The 24,601-nt window shown below is 43.6% G+C and overlaps 1 protein-coding gene across 1 annotated transcript; it reads right to left on the bottom strand.

The window, feature by feature from the left end:
• Positions 1-995: 995 nt before the first annotated feature.
• Positions 996-19,998, bottom strand: LOC143925042 (uncharacterized). The gene is made up of 4 exons (XM_077449622.1): positions 19,549-19,998; positions 11,265-11,388; positions 6,959-7,032; positions 996-4,314 (listed from the first exon to the last, which is right to left on the bottom strand). The coding sequence occupies exons 1-4, from the start codon at positions 19,871-19,873 to the stop codon at positions 3,974-3,976; spliced, it is 864 nt and encodes a 287-aa protein (XP_077305748.1). The 5' UTR covers positions 19,874-19,998; the 3' UTR covers positions 996-3,973.
• Between the last annotated feature and the right edge of the window lie 4,603 nt (positions 19,999-24,601).

The following is a 24,601-nucleotide window of genomic DNA, read 5'->3' as shown; positions in this document are numbered from 1 at the left end:
GCCTAGCAATCCATGTAATTGGAGCAGAGATCAGTGTTCACTAAAACAAAGCCCAGCCCCCCAAAGTTAGTAACACGCCCCTAGGAACACTTAACCCCTACACTGCCACCCACTGGTTAACCTCTTCACTGCCAGTGCCTGCATTTGTATAGCAGTGATTGCTGTATAAATGACAATGGTCCCAAAAATGTGTCAAAAATGTCCGATGTGTCCTCCACAATGTCGCAGTCACAATAAAAATTGCTGATTGCCGCCATTACTAGTAAAAAAAAAAAATCAATAATCGCTTATTGCGATTTTTTTTGTTTTTTTACCAAAAATATGTAGAAGAATACGTATCGGCCTAAACTGAGGGAAAATATTTTTTTTATATATTTTTGGGGGATATTTATTATTAAAAAAAGTAAAAAATAATGCTTTATTTTCAAAATTGTCACTCTATTTTTGTTTATAGCGCAAAAAATTAAAAACGCAGGGGTGATCAAATACCACCAAAAGAAAGCTATATTTGTGGGACAAAAAGGACGTCAATTTTGTTTGGGAGCCAAGTCCCAAGACCGCGCAATTGTCAGTTAAAGTGACGCAGTGCTGAATTGCAAAAAGTGGTCTGGTCTTAAGCCAGCAAAATGGTCCGGTCTGAAAGTGGTTAATATGACATTTTTGTGAAAAAAAATAAAATTGTATTTCTTTATTTACCAAAGAATTGTGGGGAAAAAATTACAACTTAAAAAAAACTCACAATGCCTCTTACTAAATACATTGGATGGTCCAATTTCCAAAAAGGGGTCATCTGGGGGATATATATACTGTCCTGGCTTGTTAGGGTGTCAAGAAATGATGATCAATTTTTAATGATTGGCACCATAGCTTTCACACAGACCAAATAATATACACTGATTTGGGTTATTTTTACCAAAGAAATGAAAAGCAGTATAAATTTTGGTCAAAGAAAAATGACTTATTTGCAAAATTTTATAACAGAAACTAAGAAAATATTTATTTTCAAAATGGTATTTTATTTGTAGCAAAAAACAAACAAATAAATAAAGTGGTGATTAAATAGCACCAAAAGAAAGCTCTATTTGCGTAAAAACAATGAATCAAATTTCATATGGGTACAGTGTTACATGATTAAGTAATTACCATTCAAAGTGCGACAGCACTGGAAGCCTGGGCAGGAAGGGTGAGAAAGTGCCCAGTATTGAGGTGGTTAACTGGCGCTGTAAGCAAGCTTTTTTGTACAATGTTATGAGAAACAGTATGAAATGATTATAATATATTAGGTAGGGAAAGATCACCACGATACAATCTGAGCATAAAATAATACAGAATGTATCTTATTTAAATGTATTTAATGATTAATACTAATTTATTACATATACATTACACTATTGTCAAAACTATGTGAGCTTGTTGGACGTCCCATTCCCAACCCATGGGCAATAATATGGAGTTGCCCCCTCTTTGCAACTTTAACATTTTTACATAAAATCTTTCTGTTCCCAATACTTTCTTAATTTTAGACTAAGGCCGCGTACACACGCGGGGACTGTTCGCCCAACTTTGTTCGTCAAACAGTTTGAGCGGACAGTCCACTCAAAATTAGCATGGACGGACTTGGCCACACACGACGAACGAACAGTCCGCTGAAACTTGCGCGATGACGTGAACGGCACGTACGACGGGACTAGAAATACGACGTCCTATACACTGCAATACAACCTTCGCCGTGTAAATCCTTTCTGAGCATGCGCGGAACTTAGTTTGACGAACAAGCCTACACACGGGCGGACTGTCCGCTCAAACCAAGTTTCAGCGGACAGTTTTACGGAATTTCCGAAAAACTTTGTTCGTCAGACTGTCCGCTGAAACTGTCCGCTGAAAGCCCACACACGAGCGGACTGTCCGCCGAAACACTGTTCAGCGGACAAAGTTGGGCGAACAGTCCCCGCGTGTGTACGCGGCCTCAGTGATGTTATAATTGGTTTTCTGTCTTTCTATGCAATGCAGGCAGATCATGGCTGGTGGTAGGGGCTGGCACTGTTCTCTAAATAGCTTCCTGAAAGCATCCCTGTACCCTGCCTCATTACTCCTCTCAAAAGAGCTCAGCTCTGTTGCAAGAAGTGGGCTGGCTCTTGAGAAAAGTTATGTATTTTTTATTTTTTTTGCAGAATCATACTTGCCTAGGTGAATGAAGCATGGCTCTAACACTGAGAACTGAGAGATGAAACACTGTGGATTACTCGGTCCTCAGAGCTCCCTGAGTAGAGAGCTGGTGACTGTCAGTCACTGTCTCTCTGCTACGTCCCCCCCCCCCCCCAGCTGGGCTGTGGAGGGGCAGCAACAGCCAGCTCAGGCTCTCAGTGGCTTGCTAAGAGGCTGAGCTGGGTGCCGATGTTCTGTCAGATAAGGCGACCTGTCAGAATTGGTAAAGGAAGTGACGTTCCTTCGCCGCCATCTTGCTACACCCTGCACTCCTCCACAGTAATGATACAGTGAGAAGGCATAGCTCCCAACTGTCCCTGATTTCGAGAGACTGTCCCTGATTTCGAGCAATGTCCCTCTGTCCATCGTTCCTCCTCATTTGTCCCTCGTTTTGGTCTGGTCTATATGGATGTATATAAAATGCACTTTTTATCTATTAAAAAGTGTTTCCCAGTGCTAAATCTTTCATCTGATTTCTAAATTGCTGCATTTGTAAATTCCAAAAGGCAATATAAAGAAATGGTAGTGGTAAAAAAAAGCACTTGTGGGTTTAACCAATCTTGTTTTTTTGTACAATTCTCATATAAGGGGGCATGGTAAGGGGTGTGACCTATGCCTGCATACTTTTGCTGATAGGTGTCCCTCCTTCCCATCTCAAAAAGTTGGGAGGTATGGAGAAGGGGGCAAGTGGACATCTTGTTACACCCATCTGAGTTTTGCATTTCACAGTTATTTTTAACAGAAAATTGAGCTTATAAGGTGAAATACAATATTTAGAAATCCGACAGACTGTTTAGATGTTGAATTTTATAAGGACCGGCAAACCTGCTGATCTCACAGGTTTGCTATGTGACAGAACACTGATTTTAAAATTCAACATGTAAACAGTCTGTCGGATTTCCAAATACTGTATTTCACTAAATATGTTCAGTTTCCTGTTAAAAATAACTGTGACATGCAAAACTCCGGTGGGTGTAACAAGATGTCCGCTTGCCGCCTCTCATGTATCATTACTGTGGAGGAGTGCGGGGTGTAGCAAGATGGCAGCAACAGAACGTCACTTCCGTTACCAATTCTGACAGGTCGCCATATCTGATGGAACACTGGTCCAGGCATTTGGGTGGATCCTGACAATATGATCGCAATCTTTCCTGAATCCGGACCAGCTTTGTGACATCAGCCAACAGCAGGCTTCAGCTGAAAATGTGTCACAGGAGTGCAAAAGGAACTGCATTCTTGTGATTCACAGGAGAATTAGGCCCCTTTCACACGGGCCGGATCAGTAATGATCCGTCCCGTGATGATCCGCTCGCTCAGCGGGGATCGCTCCATTGTCCCCGCTGAGCCGGCGGGCGGACAGGGCGGTCTCCGCACACTGTGCAGGGACCACCCTGTCAGCTCTCCGCTCTCCTCTATGGGAATCGGATGAGCACGGACCGTCTGTCCGTGTTCATCCGATCCGCTCTGCAGACGGATAGAAAATAGGATTTTCCTCCGTCTGCAGAATCGGACTGTTGCGGAGGCGGACAATAGCTGGTGTCTGCGGATGTTCATCCGCAGACACCCGCTGTCCCATAGGGATGCATGTATGTCCGTATTTCATCCGCAAACGGATGGATGAAATACGGACATACTGTCTGCATGTGTGAAAGGGACCTTACAGCCAAATGAGCTTTGGCTGTGTTTCTCCTTTAACTTAATAATTTGGAGGGGTGTCCACATTTTTGGCCATAGAATGCATCATGGCATTTACAAGTGGTGCATTATTTTAGGATGGACTGCACCACCTTCTGTCGGGAGCTGGAGAGGGACCTTCCAGCTCTTTCCTTAACAGGTCAGTATCAAGCTTAATCTGCTCGACAGCCTGGGTGACAAATCTGGTCTGGATGTCCTGGTTCTTCCTCATCCTGATTGCCCGTTCAGCTTCCTGAATACAAACATGGAGGAACTCCAGTATCTTCTGGTCTTTTTCCTCTGTACGGGTGTAATCATTCTCAGTGTAATTCTCCACCCAGAGACGCTTTGTGGCTCCAAGTTCTCCAAATTTCCATTTAATGGCATCGAAGTTCTGAGCACCACATTGGGTGATGACAACAACTGGGTGAATTCCTGTTCAATTAAAAAAAGTGGATGGTTAAAAACTGGAGATAGTGACCGTGTGTACTTTGAGAATGTCGTAATCTGCAGTAGACATGGGCATTGAAATTGGGCAATGTACTTCTTCTTATTATTATTAAAGGTTGGAGAGCATTCTGGGGGGTATGTTGTATAAGTGAACCAAAACTTTGATCTAAACTAGTGTCCTCGGTGTAGATTCACTGTACTTGTATATCACCATACTATCTTTCTCAAAGCCCTGATGAAGGGGGCGTTGTATGGCCCCGAAAATGTGTTGGCATTTGCACTTGATATATGGATGTGGAATGAAATCCTACTTTTTGGACTCTAAAATTCTTAGTGTGGAGCTTCAATTTTTAGACTCAAACATTGCATTGTTACATGTCTAATGCCTAGCCATAGACATGTGAGTTTTTTTAGATAGATACCGTACATGGAAGAGAATGAACAAGGTGAATGGAAGAATCCCCCTGCCGAGACATTGTATTCTTATAGGGGTACTCTCCGCTGTCAGAATACAATGATCACCAGCAGCAGTCTCTTGAGTAACAAATGTTTTCCAACATTCTCACATATAGTACTCCCACACATAATCCCACCTGAACCAGTCAAATTTCGATCCATCTATGGCCAGCTTTTTTAGGGTAATGAACACTTTAATGATAAAAGGAGCTTTTGATAAAATGTATTCTGTTGCTGTATATTTAACTTGTAAAGTTACATAAAGGTCCATTTCAAGTTCCTAGCAGAACTTTGGGGACATTCTTCATATATACAGTTTCTATATACAGCTCCACTTCTTTCTCCATCACATACTTGCTTGCAGAACCCAGCTTCATCACTGTGTGAAGATCTGATGGTCACTCAGTCAGATTAAAGGCCCATTACAGGCAGGAACCCACCCCCTGCCAACCCTTTACTGGGGATTGGCTGATGCCCTCATAAATATTTAAAACAGCCCCTCCTAACCTTCACCCACTATGTCTAGAACATTCTCCAGTGTCCCAGAAAACATAGGGAGGCACCAGAGAGGCTGCTAGGATGAGTTATCCAGCCCTGATTCACTGAACCCTGACCCAGATTCACAGCCCAAGCTTAGCCCCAAGCTAAAGAAATTTACCTGCACTAATACCTATCACACACTAGAGCATGCTACAGTTAAAAATGACCAATTCAGTAATGTATCCCTTATGCAGCATATTATACTATACAGTGCCTTCACTCCCTTGGCATTTTTTGTATTTTGTTGCCTCACAACCTGGAATTAACATGGAGTGTTTGAGGATTTGCATCATTTAATTTACAGAACATGCCCACAACTTTAAAGATGTTTTTTTTTATTGTGAAGCAAACAATAAATAGGACAAAATAACAGAAAAAGTCAATGTGCATAACTAGTCACCCCACTAAAGTCAATAGTTTGTAGAGCCACCTTCTGCGGCCATCACAGCTCCAAGTCGCTTTAGATGAGTCTATGAGTCTTGCCACATCTTACCACTGGGATTTTTGCCCATTTCTCCTTGCAAAACTGCTCCAGCTCCTTCAAGTTGGATGGTTTGCACTTGTGAACAGAAATCCTTAAGTCTGACTACAGATTTTCTATTAGATTGAGGTCTGGGCTTTGACTAGGCCATGCCAATACATTTACATGTTTCCCCTAAACCACTAAAGTGTTGCTTTAACAGTGTGTTTGGGGTCATTGTCCTGCTGGAAGGTGAACCTCCGTCCTAGCCTCAAATCACACACAGAGTGGTACAGGTTTTGCTCAAGAATATCCCTGTATTTAGCACCATCCATCTTTCCCTCAACTCTGACCAGTTTCCTAGTCCTGACTGCTGAAAGGGATGGTGTTATTTGGGTGATGTGATGTGTTGGGTTTGCACCAGACATAGTGTTTTCTTTGATGGCCAAAAAAGTTAAATTTTAGTCTTATCAGACCACAACACTTTCCTCCATACATTTTGGGAGTCTCCCACATGCCTTTTCGCAAACTCATAATGTGCCATTTTGTTTTCTGCTGAAAGTAATGGCTTTCTTCTGGCCACTCTGCCATAAAGCCCAACACTATGGAGTGTACAGCTTATTGTCACCTATGTACAGATACTCCAGTCTCTGCTGTGGAACTCTGCAGCTCCTCCAGCGTTGCCTTGTACTTCTCAACAACATTGTCCCTTACTTGTTTGGAGAGTTCCTTGGTCTTCATGGCAGTGTTTGGTTAGTGGTGCCTCTTGCTTAGGTGTTGCAGCCTCTGGGGCCTTTCAAAAAGGTTTGTATATGTAATGACAGACACTTAGATTGCACACAGGTGGACATCATTTCACTAATTATGTGACTTCTGAAGGCAATTGGTTGAGATGTTTTTATGGGCTTCATATCAAAGGGGAAGAATAGATACTCACATTGCCAATTATCAGTTTTTTATTTCTAAAAAATAGTTTTATGTATATATTGTTCTAATTTTACCTCACCAAGTTAGGCTATTGTGTTCTGATCCATCACATATAATTCAGATTAAAAAAAACATTGAACTAAAGGCTGTAATGTAACAAAAAAGGTAAAAAGCCAAGGGGGTTGAATACTTTTGCAAAGCACTGTAAGCAATGATGATAAAAGGGTAGAAGTTAAAAGTACAAACCTGTGATTCTGAAGGCATGCGTAATGAATTGCTGTATATCATCACCCTCGCTAGGACTCCAGTCCTGATTGGCACTAAAACATACATGAAAAAAACATATAATTAAAACAATCAAAATCTGGGATTGCTCCACTCAAAAATTGGTTGAGATTTAATATCACCAGTGTGATAGGGAGGTCTCATTCCCAGAAAAATGAGAATTAGACAGGCCATACGTTATACAATTTTCTTGAGGGTTGAAGGAATGAAAATTTCTTGAATACCTCCTGTAGCAATATTGTGTTCTTGCAGCGGGGAACCTTCCCCAATGACAGAATACAATGATCACTGCTGGCAGCTATAGGTGAAAAAAACACGACAGGCTGGTTGTACGAAATTGGATTAATAGATCCAGCCTGCCCATAGATGGATCGAAATTTCCGCCAGTTCTTGCTTTACTTCTATTCTCTTCTTATATACTATGTGTTACATAGGATTATTAAAAACATTGATTTATTTACAGGAACAATTATCAAACTATTACAGAATGTTATACTCCATTTTCATCTTTCCAAAAAGACAGACCCATATAAAATCGATTAGTGAGATCAGATCAATATTGTCCACCATTATCAGGGCCTACTTTCCTTGGAGCGCAGAACACCAGCTCCTATTCTTGTTTAAATTGTATTCAATGTGGTTGTATCATTAAAGGTAAAAGTTTTTCTCACCCACGCTGAGGTATTACCATTGACATCAAAGCTTATAATACCTGTCAATTATCTTATGTTGTGTATATTTTAATGTGAACGCCTCTATCTGGGGGAGACTACACAGAAAGTAAAAGATTGTATTGCCACACATAAGCATTTCATTCAGGAGCCCATGGCTCTTGCTGTTGCCTCTTTGTCCTGTGAGGAGAGAGAGAGCGGAGAGAGACGCTGCTCCCGGGCACAGTGCTGGATCGAGATCAGGCTTAGGTAAGTATTATTGATTTCCGAAAACATTTTATTAATTTTTTTCATAATATTTTCTTTACAAAAACAAACAAATTACATGTTAAAAAATAACAGGAAGTACAATATTTAATAATATCAATTATCCCAGTCTTTTCCTAATTTCTTCTCTTTTACCCATCACCAAACCAACTCTGACCACTAAATTCCATTATGCTTCATTCATTATTAATTTCTTGTTTCCACCACTCTCTCTTAGTATATAAGCTTTTTTTCCCCAATAAATAGAAATTTGGAGTCTTAGGCCGCGTACACACGGGCGGACTGTTCGCCCAACTTTGTCCGCTGAACAGTGTTTCAGCGGACAGTCCGCTCGTGTGTGGGCTTCAGCGGACAGTTTCAGCGGACAGTCTGACGAACAAAGTTTTTCGGAATTTCCGTAAAACTGTCCGCTGAAACTTGGTTTGAGCGGACAGTCCGCTCGTGTGTAGGCTTGTTCGTCAAACTAAGGATTTACACGCTGAAGGTTGCATTGCAGTGTATAGGACGTCGTTTTCTAGTCCCGTCGTACGTGCCGTTCACGTCATCGCGCACGGTTTCAGCGGACTGTTCGTTCATCGTGTGTGGTCAAGTCCGTTCATGCTAATTTTGAGCGGACTGTTTGTCAAACTGTTTGACGAACAAGGTTGGGCGAACAGTCCGCGCATGTGTACGCGGCCTTAGATGTGAAATATAGCATGTCAAAATTGTAACAAAGGAAAAAAAATTTTTTTTTACATTTTAATGCAGAGAATGCATTAAAGCGGTTGTAAACTGTAGCACTTTTTTTCCCCCCAGCTTACCTGCAAGGCAAAGGCATAATGAGCTAGTGTGCATCGCATGCTAGCTCATTATGAAATACTTACCTTAGACTGAAGCTGTTCCAGCGGCGCCTTCCCCGCTCGTCCCCCCCCTCCTCTCGGCGGTGCCGGCATTGCAACTGTGGGCACCCCGTCTGTGGCTTCACTGGTTGTGCAGTCATCTGGGACCTGTCACGTGTTTTTTTTTTTAGGAATTATAATCCTTTTTTTTTTTTTCTTTGTGTGGAACACCACTTTAAGGTTAAAAACCTGTATCCTTTAGTACCAATTTGAAGAAGAATAAAGAAGTAAACTCTCCCACTCTAATGCTTATTTTCATTTAATCCATTATAATAAATAATTATCAAACTATAGCCACTGTAATCCAGCCCAAATCACATATTACTTACTGTTTAAAGAGACTTTAAAAAAACTTGTTTCCAGGGGTAAGGCAGCGCCATCTAAAGTATTGTTTTCTGAGTCCACAGTAGAGTGTATTTCCGCCCTTACATTGAGCACTTCCTGTACTGTTAACCAAGCCTCCTTCTCAATCCAATGTTTCTATGGCAACCCTGCTTACCTCTTCATAGCTGACTTGTTTTATTTCATAATATTTACTTGTGCTGATTATCTAGTGTTTGCCTATGTGAGTCCTATCAGCTTCATCTGATAAGATTGCAGTAATGCTGTCCCATGTCCTGCTTTACACTGCATGTGATGTCACATGGTGTGTAGGAGGAAGCTCTGAATGATTCTGCAGCCTCCTGGGATATCAGTAGTGTGCCGTAGGAAGTCCTGATAACAGATAGATAAGCACATAGAGAGTGTGCCGTAAATCAGTAGAGATTTGGGCATGCTCAGTGACGTCGGTGACTAAAGAACAAAAAGGATTACAACAATACTAAGCAAGTAAGGAGATATCTACAATCAGTGTTCATTAGGGTTTTTATGCTGATTTACATGTGACAAAGTTGTGAGGGAGGATTTACAACCACTTTAAGGCCCATGACAAATTTTCCTGCCCTAGTCATTTATCGTTATTGTGATATTTTTGGAATCTAATTAACCAGACTGTGTCCCCAAAGGTCTGTGTCCCCAAAGGTTACACCCCCCCCACCAGTGACTTTATGACTTTACTCTGAGACAGGAAGTAAAGGTAAGTGACCCTATTCTTTACCAAAAACTAGAATTTAGGCATTAAATAAAATGTTTTAAAAAAAGAATGGCTGCGCTGCTATCAATCTATCCAATGACGAGCAGAGAAGCCGCGGAGAGAGCGACACGGGATCGCGCCCACGGAAATTCTGGGCTCAGGTAAGTAAAACGGGGGGGCTGGTGGGCACTGCATAGGATGCATTAAGGTGAAAAAACACAACGGTTTACAACCCCTTTAAATATAGATAATACATTTATAATCAGACACAAAGCTCATATAAACTAGTAGACCTCAAAACCAAGACAATTATTGGCATTGATTTCACAATTGATCATTAGATTGAGATGAAACCACACGCGTGTCCTGAGTCACTGGTTGGAAACCACATAAGCACACATGTTGAATTTTGGGTGTAATATACCCCTTCATGGTGGAAAAATGGTGATATGTGCTCCATGATTAACCACTTGCTGACCACCGCACAACGATATACGTTGACAGAATGGCACGGGCAGGCAAATGGGCGTACCTGTACGTCCCTTTAAATTTGCCACCCAGTGGGTGTGCACGTGCCACTACGTACCTCGTGATGGAGCCCGCTAGTCTTGGGAACTCGATGTTCCCGGGCGGCCCATGATTGCAGTCGGCAAAGGCATAACAGGGGGCTGCCTTTGTAAACAAGGCATTCCCCTGTTCTGCCTATTGACAAGTGAGTGATTTACTATTCCCTGTGTTCGGGAACAGTGATCGCTCACATGTCACTGGTAGCTCCTCCCCCTAACAGTTAGAATCACTCTCTAGGACACACTTAACACCTTCACCGCCCCCTAGTGGTTAACCCCTTCACTGCCGGTGTCATTTTTACAGTAATCAGTACATTTTTATAGCACTGATCGCTATAAAAATGACAATGGTCCCAAAAATGTGTCAAAAGTCTCAGCCGATAAAAATCACAGATCGCCGTCATTACTAGTAAAAAAATAAAAAGAATAATAAAAATGGCATAAAACTATAGCCTAAACTAAGAAAAAAATTATCATTTAAAAAAAAAAAAACGGGGGATATTTATTATAGCAAAAAGTACAATATATTGCTTTTTTTCAAAATTGTTGCTCTATTCTATTTTTATTATTTATTATTCTATACTACCAAAAGAAAGCTCTATTTGTGGGAAAAAAGGACGTGAATTTTGTTTGGGAGTCACATTGCATGCCTGCGCAATTGTCAGTTAAAGCAACGCAGCGCTGAATCGCAAAAAGTGGCCCGGTTATTTGCCAGCCAAATGAGCCGGCTGCTAAAGTGGTAAAGCTTTTGGCTGTCTCTTTAAGGGGGCTTCTGGCACTGAAGAGGCAAGCATAGAAACATAAATCTGGTACCTGTAAACCAGAACAGGCAGGATGAAGTCAGCAGGACGATTTTGATACTTAAGAGGAAACTGTTTTAAGGTCTCCTTCAGATTATCCTTTTTCCATGATACCTTTCCGAAGTCCCTCAGGGACCCTGTAAGCCCAACAAAGAGATAATAAGTTATTTTCAGCAAATAAATTCTTAGCCATAGCAAAAGCTAGCAAAAACATAGCAAAAACTAAAGCTGGCCATACACAGCGCAAATTTCATTCTGTTATTGATGAAATCTTTCTTGGGTTGCCCTGTCTGCGCTGTTTGGCTCAACGTCCTTTGAGAAACCAAAGGAGCGGAGTGGAAAAATGTTGGCTGAACAGCACCTGCGATCAATCAGATTCAGGCACTATTCAGGTATTATGACAGGCGGCAGGGCTGATGGTGAAAATACATTAAAACTGTATAAAAATAGATAAATATAGTATCATTGGTAATAACCAGCATGGATTTATGAAAGATCATTCTTGCCAGACCAACCTGTTAACATTCTCTGAGGACATAGGCTGTAATCTGCATAGAGGCAGGCCTGTGGATGTGATGTATCTGGATTTGACCAAAGCATTTGATACAGTACCCCATAATTAATAACAGAAAAAAACTTTGCGCCAAAGGAATAAATGATAAATATTAACCACAATTGCCAGCAGCTATGTAAATGTGAGCTGACTAGCGTCACTTCAATGTGAAAATAATGAAACAAACACTGCTCTTGGCTGGTGCAAAATTAATAACTCATATCAGAAATAAATCTTATCAAATGTTCATCCTTATAAAAAGTCCCACAATTGTGAAAAAAGGTGCTCGTACTTCAATATAAAATCAGCGCTCCACTGTTCAGTGTTCAGACAACGTGCCCCACACGGATGTGCACTCACCCTGGATGTTGACCACCTATCGCTAGAATGGTCCTTTGCGCTTTGTGGGGAAAAACCCCTAGATCAGTGATGGTGAACCTTGGCACCCCAGATGTTTTCAAACTACATTTCCCATGATGCTGTTGCACTCCTCAGTGTTGTTGAGCATCATGGGAAATGTAGTTCCAAAACATCTGGGGTGCCAAGGTTCGCCATCACTGCCCTAGATGGTATCCTTCAAGGTCAGCTTCACTTTGAGTAATCCTATATTTCTACTTTAATGTCCTCTAGGAGGTTGGATGTGTTTTTCTGTTCTGACATTTTCAAGACTTTATTTTCTTGAGGATTTTCTCCTTCAATCAACAGTTTCTTCCAGAGACATCAATATTATATGAGGTATATATGTGCCTGATGTATACTGGCTCCTCGCCTCTCCAGTGATCTCCCACCATAGACAACCAGAGTTACAGGATATTTTCCCTCTTGAGTTATTAAAAGCCCCCATAATTGCTTAATTTACTAAATGAGGTCTGTTGGCATTGATGATAATGTATGTACCTGGATAAAGAATTGGTTACAGAAGCGTGTCCAGAGGGTGGTGATAAAAAACATATTGTCCTAATCAGGGGTGTCAAACTCAATTTCATTGTGGGCTACATTAGCAGTATGGTTGCCCTCAAAGGGCCAGTTGTATCTGTATGGCTTTTTTTCTCAGAATAGAACTTAACCACATGGCCCCACCCCTTCTGAACTGCATCAAATGTTGGGTGTGGCCAAATTGCAACAGTGGGAGGATCTTAAAGAGGCAATAAATACCAGTAGTGCGTTATGTGCAGAGATCAGAGTTCAGGGGTGTGCTATGTATAGAGTGCAGAGTTTAGGAGTGTGTTACATACACAGAGTGTAAAGTTCAAGAGCGAACTGAGTAAAGAATGCAGAGTAGGGGAGTATATTACATACAGAGTACAGGGTTTAGGAGGTACAGGGTTTAGCTCTCTTTCACAGGATGTCCACATCTTGCTTCCATCTCTTCTCATCTCTGACCTCTGCACCACTCCCCTTCATCTCTCATTTACTCAGCGTGGTTCTAGCACTTGCCGAAAGTGTAGGCGGCTACGCCTCTCTCTCTCAATTGTAAGGGAGCTTATTGGTTGTCATCTATGCACCCAGGCACAGATGGAGATACAGTGCAGCTTACCACGTAATGTCCCATTCCACACTGCACCTCCCTTGTCCCCACCCTTAGTGCAAGGTAGGCAGGATTCTGTAATGCCCTGTACACACGAGCAGATTTTCCATTGGAAAAAACGTGGATGTTTTTTCGGACAAAATTCTGCTCAAGTTTGGCCTGCATACACACGGTCACACAAAAGTTCTCTGAACTTTCAACTGTCAAGAACGCAGTGATGTACAACACTACGCTGAGCCAAGAAAATTAAGTTCAATGCTTCCGAGCATGTGTCGAATTGTTTCCGAGCATGCGTAGGAATTTTGCGTGTTGGAATTTGTACAGACGATCGTAATTTTTCCGACCGAAAAATAGAGATCCTGCTCTGAATCTTTTGCTGGTGTGAAGTCGGCCAGCAAAAGTCCAATGGAGCGTACACACGGTCGCATTTTCCGACCAAAACCTCTCATCGGTCTTTTGCTGGCTGAATTTCCGATCCTGTGTACGGGGCTTTTTTTAAGAGCTTTTTTTTTTGGCTTTTTTTTATCAATGATGTTTATTAAGGTTTTCAAAGACAAGAAGAGAAAACAATTAACATTGCAAGGTAGTGACATACAGATACAATGCAACTGATCATCTCCCATACAGAATACATTGAAAATATAACAAAATTTTTAATAAGAGGTTACTAATGACAAATGTTTGTAACACAGAGAAACTAGGGGGTAAGGTAACTTCCAAATTGCAAATTAGACATTTAGTACAGTACAATTCTGACCGTTATCTAATTTTGGAATTCTAATAATCTTGCAAAAAAGGGGGGAACTGTGCCAGAAAATAAATATGAGCCAAGTACCTTGGCTTACCTAGTATGAGCTTCAACATACATAACCTCCTAATTGAGGGAGAATGATCATGCTTTCCAAATAGAAGAATTGGATGTCCCCCTAGAACTAATAGAGGCGTTCTGCAGTATAGAGAATAGACAGAAAGAACTAAAGTAAAGAAAGAAAAAATTAGTAAGACGGATTACCCGCGTGACCGCACCCCACTTCGGGTAATAGCCTAATGCCGCGTACACACGTATCAGACTATCCGGCGGACTTAGTCTGGCGGACTTTCCGCCGGACTGTCCGCCGGACTTTCCGAACGAGCTACTTGCCCACACACGGCACTTTTTCAGCGGACTAATACAGCGGACTATCCGCCGTACTTTTGAAATGAACGGACTCGCCCACACACGCGGAGGAAAGTCTGCTCATTTTGAGCGCGTCTCCAGGTAGCCGGGGCCAGCGAAGGAGGCGTCGCTGGCCCCGTCACCTGGTATGGACTTAAAGGGGAACCCCTATGCCGTAAAATCGTACCAGGCGTAGAAGACCCCCGGAGCTGTGCATTAAACTATTTTAACCCTTGTGTGTTGTGTTTTTTTTTTTTACTTTTTTCCACAGGTGAATGGGTAGGGGTACATTATACCCCATACTCATTCACATAGGGTGGGGGGCCGGAAACCGGGGGCCCCCTTATTAAAGGGGGCTCCCGGATTCCGAAAAGCCCCCCGCCCGCAGACCCCGACAACCAATGGCCAGGGTTATCGGGAAGAGGCCCTTGTCCTCATCCACATGGGGACAAGGTGCTTTGGGGTGGGGGGCACCCCCCCATGTTGAGGGCACGCGGCCTGGTATGGCCCCCTTTCCTGGCCAGCCGGGTAGCGTGCTCGGATAAGGGTCTGATATGGACCTGGGGGGGACCCCCACGCCGATTTTTCGGCGTAGGATTCCCCTTTAAGTCCATACCAGGTGACTGGGCCAGTGACGCCTCCTTCTCTGCCCCCGGCTACCTGGAGACGCGCTTAAAATGAGCGGACTTTTCTCCGGGCGGGAAAAGTCCGTTCATTTCAAAAGTGCGGTGGACTGGCACACACACGGCCAGATTGTCCGCCGAAATGCGAGTCCGGCGGACAGATTGGAGTGCAAAAATACTTACTTAGTCCGCCGGTCTTTTGGGTAAAAAAAGCCCGCCGGAGCCCACACACAGCGGGATTGTCCGGGGAACTGAGTCCGCCGGACTTTGTTTAATCGTGTGTACGAGGCATAAGCTGAACCAACCAGTTCAGGGATCACCTGTAAGATAATTGATCCAGAGGCTCCAGGCTTTCTCAAACAGTTTAACCACATCATTCAAAATGGCTGAAAGGCATTAATTTATCATAATTCAAGAGAGTTTCACCTCAAGTAAGTAAAAGGGTATGATAGCTGCCTGAAGCAGATGAAATGGAGAGAATATCTCTACCTGCTTCACTACACAGTATTGATTGATCAGCTGTGGACAGCATAGTTCCAGCTTTTCTCATTGTGTCTTATTTTTACCTCCCCTTCCTCCACTACATGGAAGTAAAGTCCTTTTCTGGTACAATCCCCTGAACCAAGTGACTCCCTGCAGTTTACTCCTGGACATTTTGGCATATGCAAGCCCACCATTTATGCCTCAATTAGGTGAAAGTGAGCGAAGCCCCTGAATATAAGGACTCTTACTCATTCCTTTTGGACTGAAACAAATGTCTAGTACAGGATTATAGGGCGGCCCTGAATAACCTATCTTCTCAGCAGCATCAACACCCAAACCAGCCACCTGATAAATTCTCTGAATAAGCAACTGGAACTATACTGGGAATTCAAAAGAGCTATTTGAAAACATTAGGAACTTGATTTATATTAATCCCCAATACCTGGAGCTGTTATGCCCTGTACACACGGTCGGACTTTCCGACAGAAAATGTGCGATCGGATCATGTTGTCGGAAAATCCGACCGTGTGTGGGCTCCATCTGACTTTTTCCATCGCATTTTCCGACACACAAAGTTTGAGAGCAGGATCTAAATTTTCTGACCACAAAATCCGCATAAATTCCGATCGTGTGTAGACAGTTCTGACGGACAAAGTGTCACGCATGCTCAGAATAAACTAAGACGAAAGCTATTAACTACTGGCCCGTTTATAGTCCCGACGTACGTGTTTGACGTCACCTCGTTCAGATCAATCAGATTTTCTGACAACTTTGTGCGACCGTGTGTAGGCAACACAAGTTTCGGCCAAAATCTGACGGAAAAAAATCAGACGGATTTTGGGGTCGGAATGTCCGACCGTGTGTACCAGGCATAAGAGTGTCAGTGTGATTGTCAGTGTGATTGTGTGACTGGGTGTGTGATGCACACGCAGCTGCGCTCCCTCTTTTAATGACAACGTTGTCTTTTTTAAATATTCTGGAAGGTATATACGTGTGTTTTTTCTACAAATAAATGTATTAAAATTAACCATAGTGTCCTGCAGTAATGACCTTCTTGGAGGGTCTTTCCCTTCCTTTCTTGATATATGATAGCTGCCTGATCTCCATGATCTGGATAATATAATCCTCGCTGCCACAAATATGAAAGTAATCTTTTGGAAAGTCTTGGGGCATTCACCACCAGGCTGCCCAATAATGTTTTGTAAGTCTAAGCTTTTTATAAAAAAAGGATTGGCAAGAAACCGGGAACTGTCCTAAACATCAAGTGAACTACAGTATGTACAGTCCTTTAATTTAGTCTTCTGCCATCTATGTTGGGGCCCATGAAGATGGTGCACTTGGGCTCCTTAGGACACTAAAGTGGGAGGGGCCAGGTAAAGGGTTAAATGTTCTGACTCTGGCCAAAACAGGACTAGCAGTGCTCAATAGTGGGTAAGTGCAAAGTAATAGTGAAAGGCAAAGGGTGATAGATCTTCACAGAGAATATGCAGTCAGCAAACAAGACAATAATGGGTCAATGACCCACTCACCACCTTCCCGTGATCGGTTGCAGATGGTAAGCCTTTATGTGAGACCTGATGACTGCATGTAGGTTCTGGCACTCTATAAGGCTCAGCCCAGCAACTAAAGTGAGCAGCTCCACAATTCTGCAGGCCTGTCGTCAGCTCAACATACAGTCACTAACCAGCCTGCTACATTCTCCCTCTCTTAGCAGCAGCTCCTTCCTCTCTGCCCTGGCTGATGGTGATCTTCCCAAAACTACCCACTCTTTCCCTGGCTTTTCTATTTATATGACCTTCTCTGGGCTTCTCTGGGCTCCTCTGGCCTTCAGGCAAATTGGGTATTATAGTTTTTTTTTTATCAACAACTGCAATGGCACTGATCATGGCCCAGACTACATCTCCTAGCATTCAGAGTTCTATGTTTTGAGAATCAGGAGCTCAAGGTCTATATTGGCCCCATTTTGTGATGGAAATAGGGAACAACATTTAGGAAAATTCACAAGAATACATTAAAGGAGCGTGCTGCCGGGTGGGGGGGGGGGGGGGGGGGGAGCAGAGTGACAGAGAGATGAGCTCATCAGTCTGTTCTTTTCACAAGCTGGGTGAGGGATAAGACCTATAAGGCCCCATGCACATGAGACGTCGGTGCAAACTCTGCTGCATGCATGTTTTTAAAAGCTGCAACCAGCCTTTAGAAACACCTGTTTTACAGCGTTTTTGTCTAGAAGCGTTTATAAGATAACCTCATAAGACCCTCCCCAAGCTCAAAAAACAGTATTATTTAACTATTTCAGTAATTTTGTGAGACCAGAGTGAGTAGCAGCAGCTGTGAGAGCAGCAGTGTATTTGTATTTAGCATGCCACGTCACCTGCCACAAGTTGCGGATTGTAATTTGCCACGTCACCTGCCACAAGTTGCGGATTGTCATTTGCCACGTCATCTGCCACAAGTTGTGGATTGTCCACTTGCCACGTCACCTGCCACAAGTTGTGGATTTTACACTTGCCACTTCACTTGCCACGTCACTTTCCACATCACCTGCCACAAGTTGTGGATTGTCTACTTGCCATGTCACTTGCCACAAGCTGTGGATTGTCCACTTGCCACGTCACCTGCCACAAGTTGTGGATTGTCCACTTGCCACGTCACCTGCCACAAGTTGTGGATTGTCCACTTGCCACGTCACCTGCCACAAGTTGTGGATTGTCCACTTGCCACATCAGCTGCCACAAGTTGCTTGTTCAAATCTAACATATGGGTCAAATTCCAATTATACTTCGAATAACAGCAATGCTAGTGGTGTATTGGATTGGATTAAGAGCTCACTAGGGTATATAAATGGTCTATAAATCATTGCAAGCAATGAGTTTTTTAATGTAAAAAAAATAGGGCACCTTTAAAAACGCTTATAAACGAAAACGCGGCAAAACGCAGGTAACGCATTTAGCCGCGTTTTAGTTTATATGCGGTTGGCGTCTGATACGTGAAAAAACAAGGTTAAACGCAACTGCCTAAAAACGCCAAAAAATTTTACTGTCTACATGGACACATAGGATAACATTGAGTTTGGGGCAGTTGAAAAAAGTGTCCAACTGCCTCTGAATGTGAGTTTAACAGTGTCTCGTGTGCATGGGGCCTTGGTGTTACCTACATAACTGCAGCAGAGGAAAAATCTGGTCTCCTCTCCTGCCAAGCAGGGCTATGCTACGTGGAAGAGCTGTGTTAATGTCAGGACTGGATGGACAGAAATACAAATAGCTTGGCAGGTAAAACGGTCCCCTTTCATGTAACATATACATACTGTATACCGTACACTTCATATGTGTATTTATTCATGTACACTGCAGTTGGTAAACGGAGGGAGGGAGAGAGAGAGAGAGAGAGGCCAAAAAAAGCTTCTAATAGCAGCATGCAAACATGGAAATAGTTAGGTTTTTAAACGTCGGTTACTAGTTATCAAGTTTCAGCGTTCATAAGAGGTTTTAAAATGTCCTGTGTACATGAAGCCTAAGCCCTTGTACACACGAGATTCTGACGGAATGTGTCCGATCGGAGCATTTTGTCGGATATTCCGACTGTGTGTGGTATGCATCGGACTGTTTCTGTCGGAATATCCGTCGGACCAAATTTTCCAACTTGTCGGAAATATTTTCAGACAAAATGCTCCGATCGGACATACTCCGATCATGTGTAGAGAATTCCGATCGGACAAAGTGCCACGCATGCTCAGATCAAATTCCTACACCAAAGCTATTGGCTACTAGCCTGAACGTAGTCCCGTCGTAACGAAATAACGTCATCACGTCGGATTTTCCGACAACTTTGTCCGACCGTGTGTATACAACAGTTTCGGACAAAATCCATCGGACAAAATCCGACGGATTTGGTTGTCGGAATCTCCGATCGCGTGTACAAGGGCTTAGAGTTAAATCTTAAAAGTGCCATACTTACTGATCTGGGCACAAGCCTCTGTGGTCTCTTGTGGTTTCATCTTTGAAAATCCTCGATTGTCAATTATGACCAGAGTGTTGGTCAGCTCATATTCTTTTCTTTGCTTTGTCAGGCCACCCTGCGTCATTCCGGCCCCGGCCAAGTTCTGGTACTCCTCGTCCTTTGCCACACAGACACATGAGTTGACAAGTGAAGACTTTCCATGCCCCATAGAGCCAAAGAGCTGAATGGCCATTCTCTGGAATCCATGTGTGCTGAAGTCCAGAGTATTTCCGGGAGTGTAACGAATAATTTGCTCTCTTATGTTTGCAGGTTCCACAAACATTGCGGCTAAAGCAAGTGCACTAATATAAATAACACTGGGTGGGATAACGATACTTTCACTTTCATTTAGGAAGAATTATCGTGTAGGTTAGCCTAAACAAACTGTTCAGAATGAGGAAGAAAACAGTACATGACTATTTATACCTGTACTACCAAAGGTGTGACTAGGGAAGGGCAGCAGAGAAGACAGCTCAATCCAAAGCCAAAACAATTGTTTTGACTGGAGTTGGGATTTAGGAAACCTAAAGAGTGCAACAAACCATTATGTACAATAGCAAGGTCCAGGGGCGGTCTGACAACTCATGGGGCCCCCGGGCAATAGGAGATTATGGGGCCCCCAGGCAATCCGAGATTATCAGGCCACACAGTATACACACACACACACACACACACACAGTATACAATCACACATTATACACATACATGTACACACAGTATACACAGACATGTTTCTATTGGCTGAGAAGGTACTGGAGAGGTGGGGCAGCTATAATCTCAGGATTTTTAGACCAAAAGGATGTCAGTAAGGGACATTTCAGAGACAGATGTAATAAAAACACAGATTTTTACATACTATCCCTGGTTTTACTGAGGCTGGTAACCCTGATGGGGCCCCCTAGTGGCCCGGGGCCCGAGTGGCCGAATGGTCAGTCCGTCCCTGGCAAGGTCCAGCTACATGTATCAATGAGAATGCAATGTGAACCTAGCATTAGATACAGTATATTGTTTCATATTCGGTGCATGCATACTAAGTAATGTGCCAGTGTAACACTTTCAGGTATTTATTTCCTTTCACAGAGATCACTGTACTCCCCCTTTTCTCTCCAGAAGGACAGAGGCATCTTTGTTCAGGTATCATTCAGAGTCCACATCGACTGTATATGAGGTGTGTGCAATGATATGAAAGGAATACTCCAGATGGCTGCACTCCAAGTTCCACCTTTATTAGTTCTTGTGGAAAAAGTAAGCAGAAACAGAGAAAGAAGGCATGAACAAGTTGATGCGTTTCACCTTTTCCCCAGTGCTTAAAAAAAGTTAGAGATTTAAAAAAATAATAAAAAACTTACATACTCACCTAGGTGGATGCAGCATCAGTCCGATGCTGCTTCTGTTTCCCACCGCCTCCAATACTGAGAACCGAGCGACCAAAGACCGCTGATCGTTTGGTTCTTGGTCATCAGTAAGAAGAGAGTGGTAAATTTCAGTCACCAGTAGGGATGAGCGAACAGACCTAAACTTCGTGTGAACTTTAGAACCCTATTAAAGTCTATGGGACTCGAACGTTCACAATCTAAAGTGCTCATTTTAAAGGGTAATATGCAGGTTACTTTCCTAAAAAGTGTTTGGGGACCCGGGTCCTGCCCCAGGGGACATGGATCAATGCAAAAAAAAGTTTTAAAAACTGCATTTTTTTCAGGAGCAGTGATTTTAATAATGATTAAAGTGAAACAATAAAAGTGTAATATTCCTTTAAATTTCGTAGCTGGGAGGTATCTATAGTATGCCTGTGAAGGGGCGCATGTTTCCCGTGCTTAGAACTGTCCCTGCACAAAGTGTCATTTGTGCAGGAAAAAAAGTCTTTTAAAATCACTTGCGGCTATTGTCGGGTCCCGTAATGCAGAGAACACTCAATGAGTGTTCTCTGCATTAGCCGACAATTCATTCATTCATTGATAAAAAAAATAAAAAATAAAAATAAAGCGTGGGGGTTCCCCTAAATTCAATTACCAGGCCCTTCAGGTCTGACATGGATATTAAGGGGAACCCCGTGTCAAATTAAAAAAAAAATTGACGTGGGGGTCCCCCTAAATATCCATAACCAGACCCTTCAGGTCTGATATGGATATTAAGGGGAACCCCGCATCAAATTTAAAAAAAATTGACGTGGGGGTCCCCCTAAAAATCCATATCAGACCCTTTATCCGAGCACGCAACCTGGCAGGCCGCAGGAAAAGAGGGGGGGACGAGAGAGCGGCCCCCCCTCCCTCCTGAACCGTACCAGGCCACATACCCTCAACATTGGGAGGATGCTTTGGGGGTCTGTGACCCCTCAAAGCACCTTGTCCCCATGTTGATGAGGACAAGGGCCTCATCCTCACAACCCTGGCCGTTGGTTGTGAGGGTCTGCGGGCGGGGGGCTTATCAGAATCTGGAAGCCCCCTTTAACAAGGGGACCCCCAGATCCCGGCCCCCCCTGTTTGAAATGGTAAGGGGGTACAAAAGTACCCCTACCATTTCACAAAGAAAGTGCCAAAATGGTTAAATAAGACAAACACACTTTTGAAAAATTCCTTTATTAAAAATTAAAAAAATTAAAAAAAGATTCCAGCGGTGCTAATCCACTCTTGCTATCCAGCGACGGGTCTCCGGGGTCCAGCGATGGATGATCATATCCAGCGACGGGGGATCTCTCAGTCCAGCGCTGTCCATACATCCTTCTTCTGTCTCCACTCCGGAGACACTGCAGAGAGCCCAGCGCTGACGTTTCTTATATTAGGAGGGCGCGGCCACCCGTCATCTGACCCCGCCCCTCTGACGCTGGTGAAGGGAGCCAGGGGTTCCCCAGTGACGTGTGGGTGACCCCGCCCCCTCTGATGTAACGGAAACCTGCGTTACATCAGAGGGGGCGGGGTCACCCACACGTCACTGGGGAACCCCTGGATCCCTTCACCAGCGTCAGAGGGGGCGGGGTCAGGTGACGGGGGGCCCCGCCCTCCTAATATAAGAAACGTCAGCACTGGGATCTCTGCAGTGTCTCCGCAATGGAGACAGAAGAAGGATGTATGGACAGCGCTGGACTGAGAGATCCCCTGTCGCTGGATATGATCATCCATCGCTGGACCCCGGAGACCCGTCGCTGGATAGCAAGAATGGATTAGCACCGCTGGAATCTTTTTTTTATTTTTTTTATTTTTAATAAAGGAATTTTTCAAAAGTGTCTTTGTCTTATTTAACCATTTTGACACTTTCTTTGTGAAATGGTAGGGGTACTTTTGTACCCCCTTACCATTTCAAACAGGGGGGGGGCGGGATCTGGGGGTCCCCTTGTTAAAGGGGGCTTCCAGATTCTGATAAGCCCCCCGCCCGCAGACCCTCACAACCAACGGCCAGGGTTGTGAGGATGAGGCCCTTGTCCTCATCAACATGGGGACAAGGTGCTTTGAGGGGTCACAGACCCCCAAAGCATCCTCCCAATGTTGAGGGTATGTGGCCTGGTACGGTTCAGGAGGGAGGGGGGGCCGCTCTCTCGTCCCCCCCTCTTTTCCTGTGGCCTGCCAGGTTGCGTGCTCGGATAAAGGGTCTGATATGGATTTTTAGGGGGGCCCCCACGTCAATTTTTTTTTAAATTTGATGCGGGGTTCCCCTTAATATCCATATCAGACCTGAAGGGTCTGGTTATGGATATTTAGGGGGACCCCCACGTCAATTTTTTTTTAAATTTGACACGGGGTTCCCCTTAATATCCATGTCAGATCTGAAGGGCCTGGTAATTGAATTTAGGGGAACCTCCACGCTTTTTAAAAAAAATGTTTTTATCAATGAATGAATGAATTGTCGGCTAATGCAGAGAACACTCATTGAGTGTTCTCTGTATTACGGGACCCGACAATAGCCGCAAGTGATTTTAAAAGACTTTTTTTCCTGCACAAATGACACTTTGTGCAGGGACAGTTCTAAGCACCAGAAACATGCGCCCCTTCACAGGCATACTATAGATACCCCCCAGCTACGAAATTTAAAGGAATATTACACTTTTATTGTTTCACTTTAATCATTATTAAAATCACTGCTCCTGAAAAAACGGCCGTTTTTAAAACTTTTTTTTGCATTGATCCATGTCCCTTGGGGCAGGACCCGGGTCCCCAAACACTTTTTAGGACAGTAACCTGCATATTACCCTTTAAAATTAGCACTTTAGATTTCTCCCATAGACTTGTATAGGGTGTTCCGGCTTTTCGAATTTGCTGCGAACAGCCCAAATTGTTCACTGTTCGCTGAACAGGCGAACAGGCAATGTTCGAGTAGAACATGAGTTCGACTTGAACTCGAAGCTCATCCCTAGTCACCAGTCTCTGTGCTCTACCCCTCCAGTGCTCACTGGAGTCCCAGGCAGAGGAGGGGGTGGGAACAGTTGGTTCAGGCTCTCAGCAGTGCAGTGAGAGCCTAAACCAGCTGCCGGTCAGACATCTGGGTGGAACCTGACATTAAAATTGGGATCCCAATACAGAGTCTGGACCGGTGTTCTATCGAATACTGCCTCCTGTTGGATAATACCACTGACGAGCTCCGCATGTGCAGTACGCAAAGTCACTCCAGCTGATATGTTGATTAGTTGGTGTGATTTCAACACTGCACATGCACCTAGGGTGAATCTTATTGCCAGATTAACAGCGGGTTCAGTGTGTTTAAGGGCAAGCCTTGGTGTGTTGATGGGTAGGTTTTACCCACCCTTCAACACAGCCAAAACCCTCCCTGCAAAGCAGCAAAACCCGCACTTCAACACACTGAACCCGCCCTGCAACACACCTAAAACTTGCCCTGCAAAAGCAACGTTGAATTAATTACAATTACGTTTTCCCTCAGCGTTTTGCAGATCATTGAATAATGCCTTAGAGGATCTGCGCATGCACCTCATTGGAGGCATTATCTGATGGGATCGATAGAACACCACCGGCTCAGTGACATCACCCAACAGTGGACTTTAGCCTGCTGTTGAATGAAAATGTGT

Source organism: Lithobates pipiens, unplaced genomic scaffold (genome assembly GCF_037356315.1).
Source record: "Lithobates pipiens isolate NorthernLeopardFrog02 unplaced genomic scaffold, aLitPip1_a1.2 Scaffold_22, whole genome shotgun sequence".
Classification (NCBI taxonomy): Eukaryota; Metazoa; Chordata; class Amphibia; order Anura; family Ranidae; genus Lithobates; species Lithobates pipiens.
Note: the sequence above shows the minus strand (reverse complement) of the source record. Positions and strands in the feature narration are given on the sequence as shown.

Excerpts from the sequence above, each read along its gene's own strand:
- LOC143925042 (XM_077449622.1), bottom strand. The coding sequence starts at position 19,873 with ATGTTTGTGGAACCTGCAAACATAAGAGAGCAAATTATTCGTTACACT. Across the intron at positions 11,389-19,548 it reads AGAGGCTTGTGCCCAGATCA|GGTCCCTGAGGGACTTCGGA; the intron begins GTAAGTATGGCA and ends TTGGGCTTACAG. Across the intron at positions 7,033-11,264 it reads CTGCCTGTTCTGGTTTACAG|TGCCAATCAGGACTGGAGTC; the intron begins GTACCAGATTTA and ends TGTATGTTTTAG.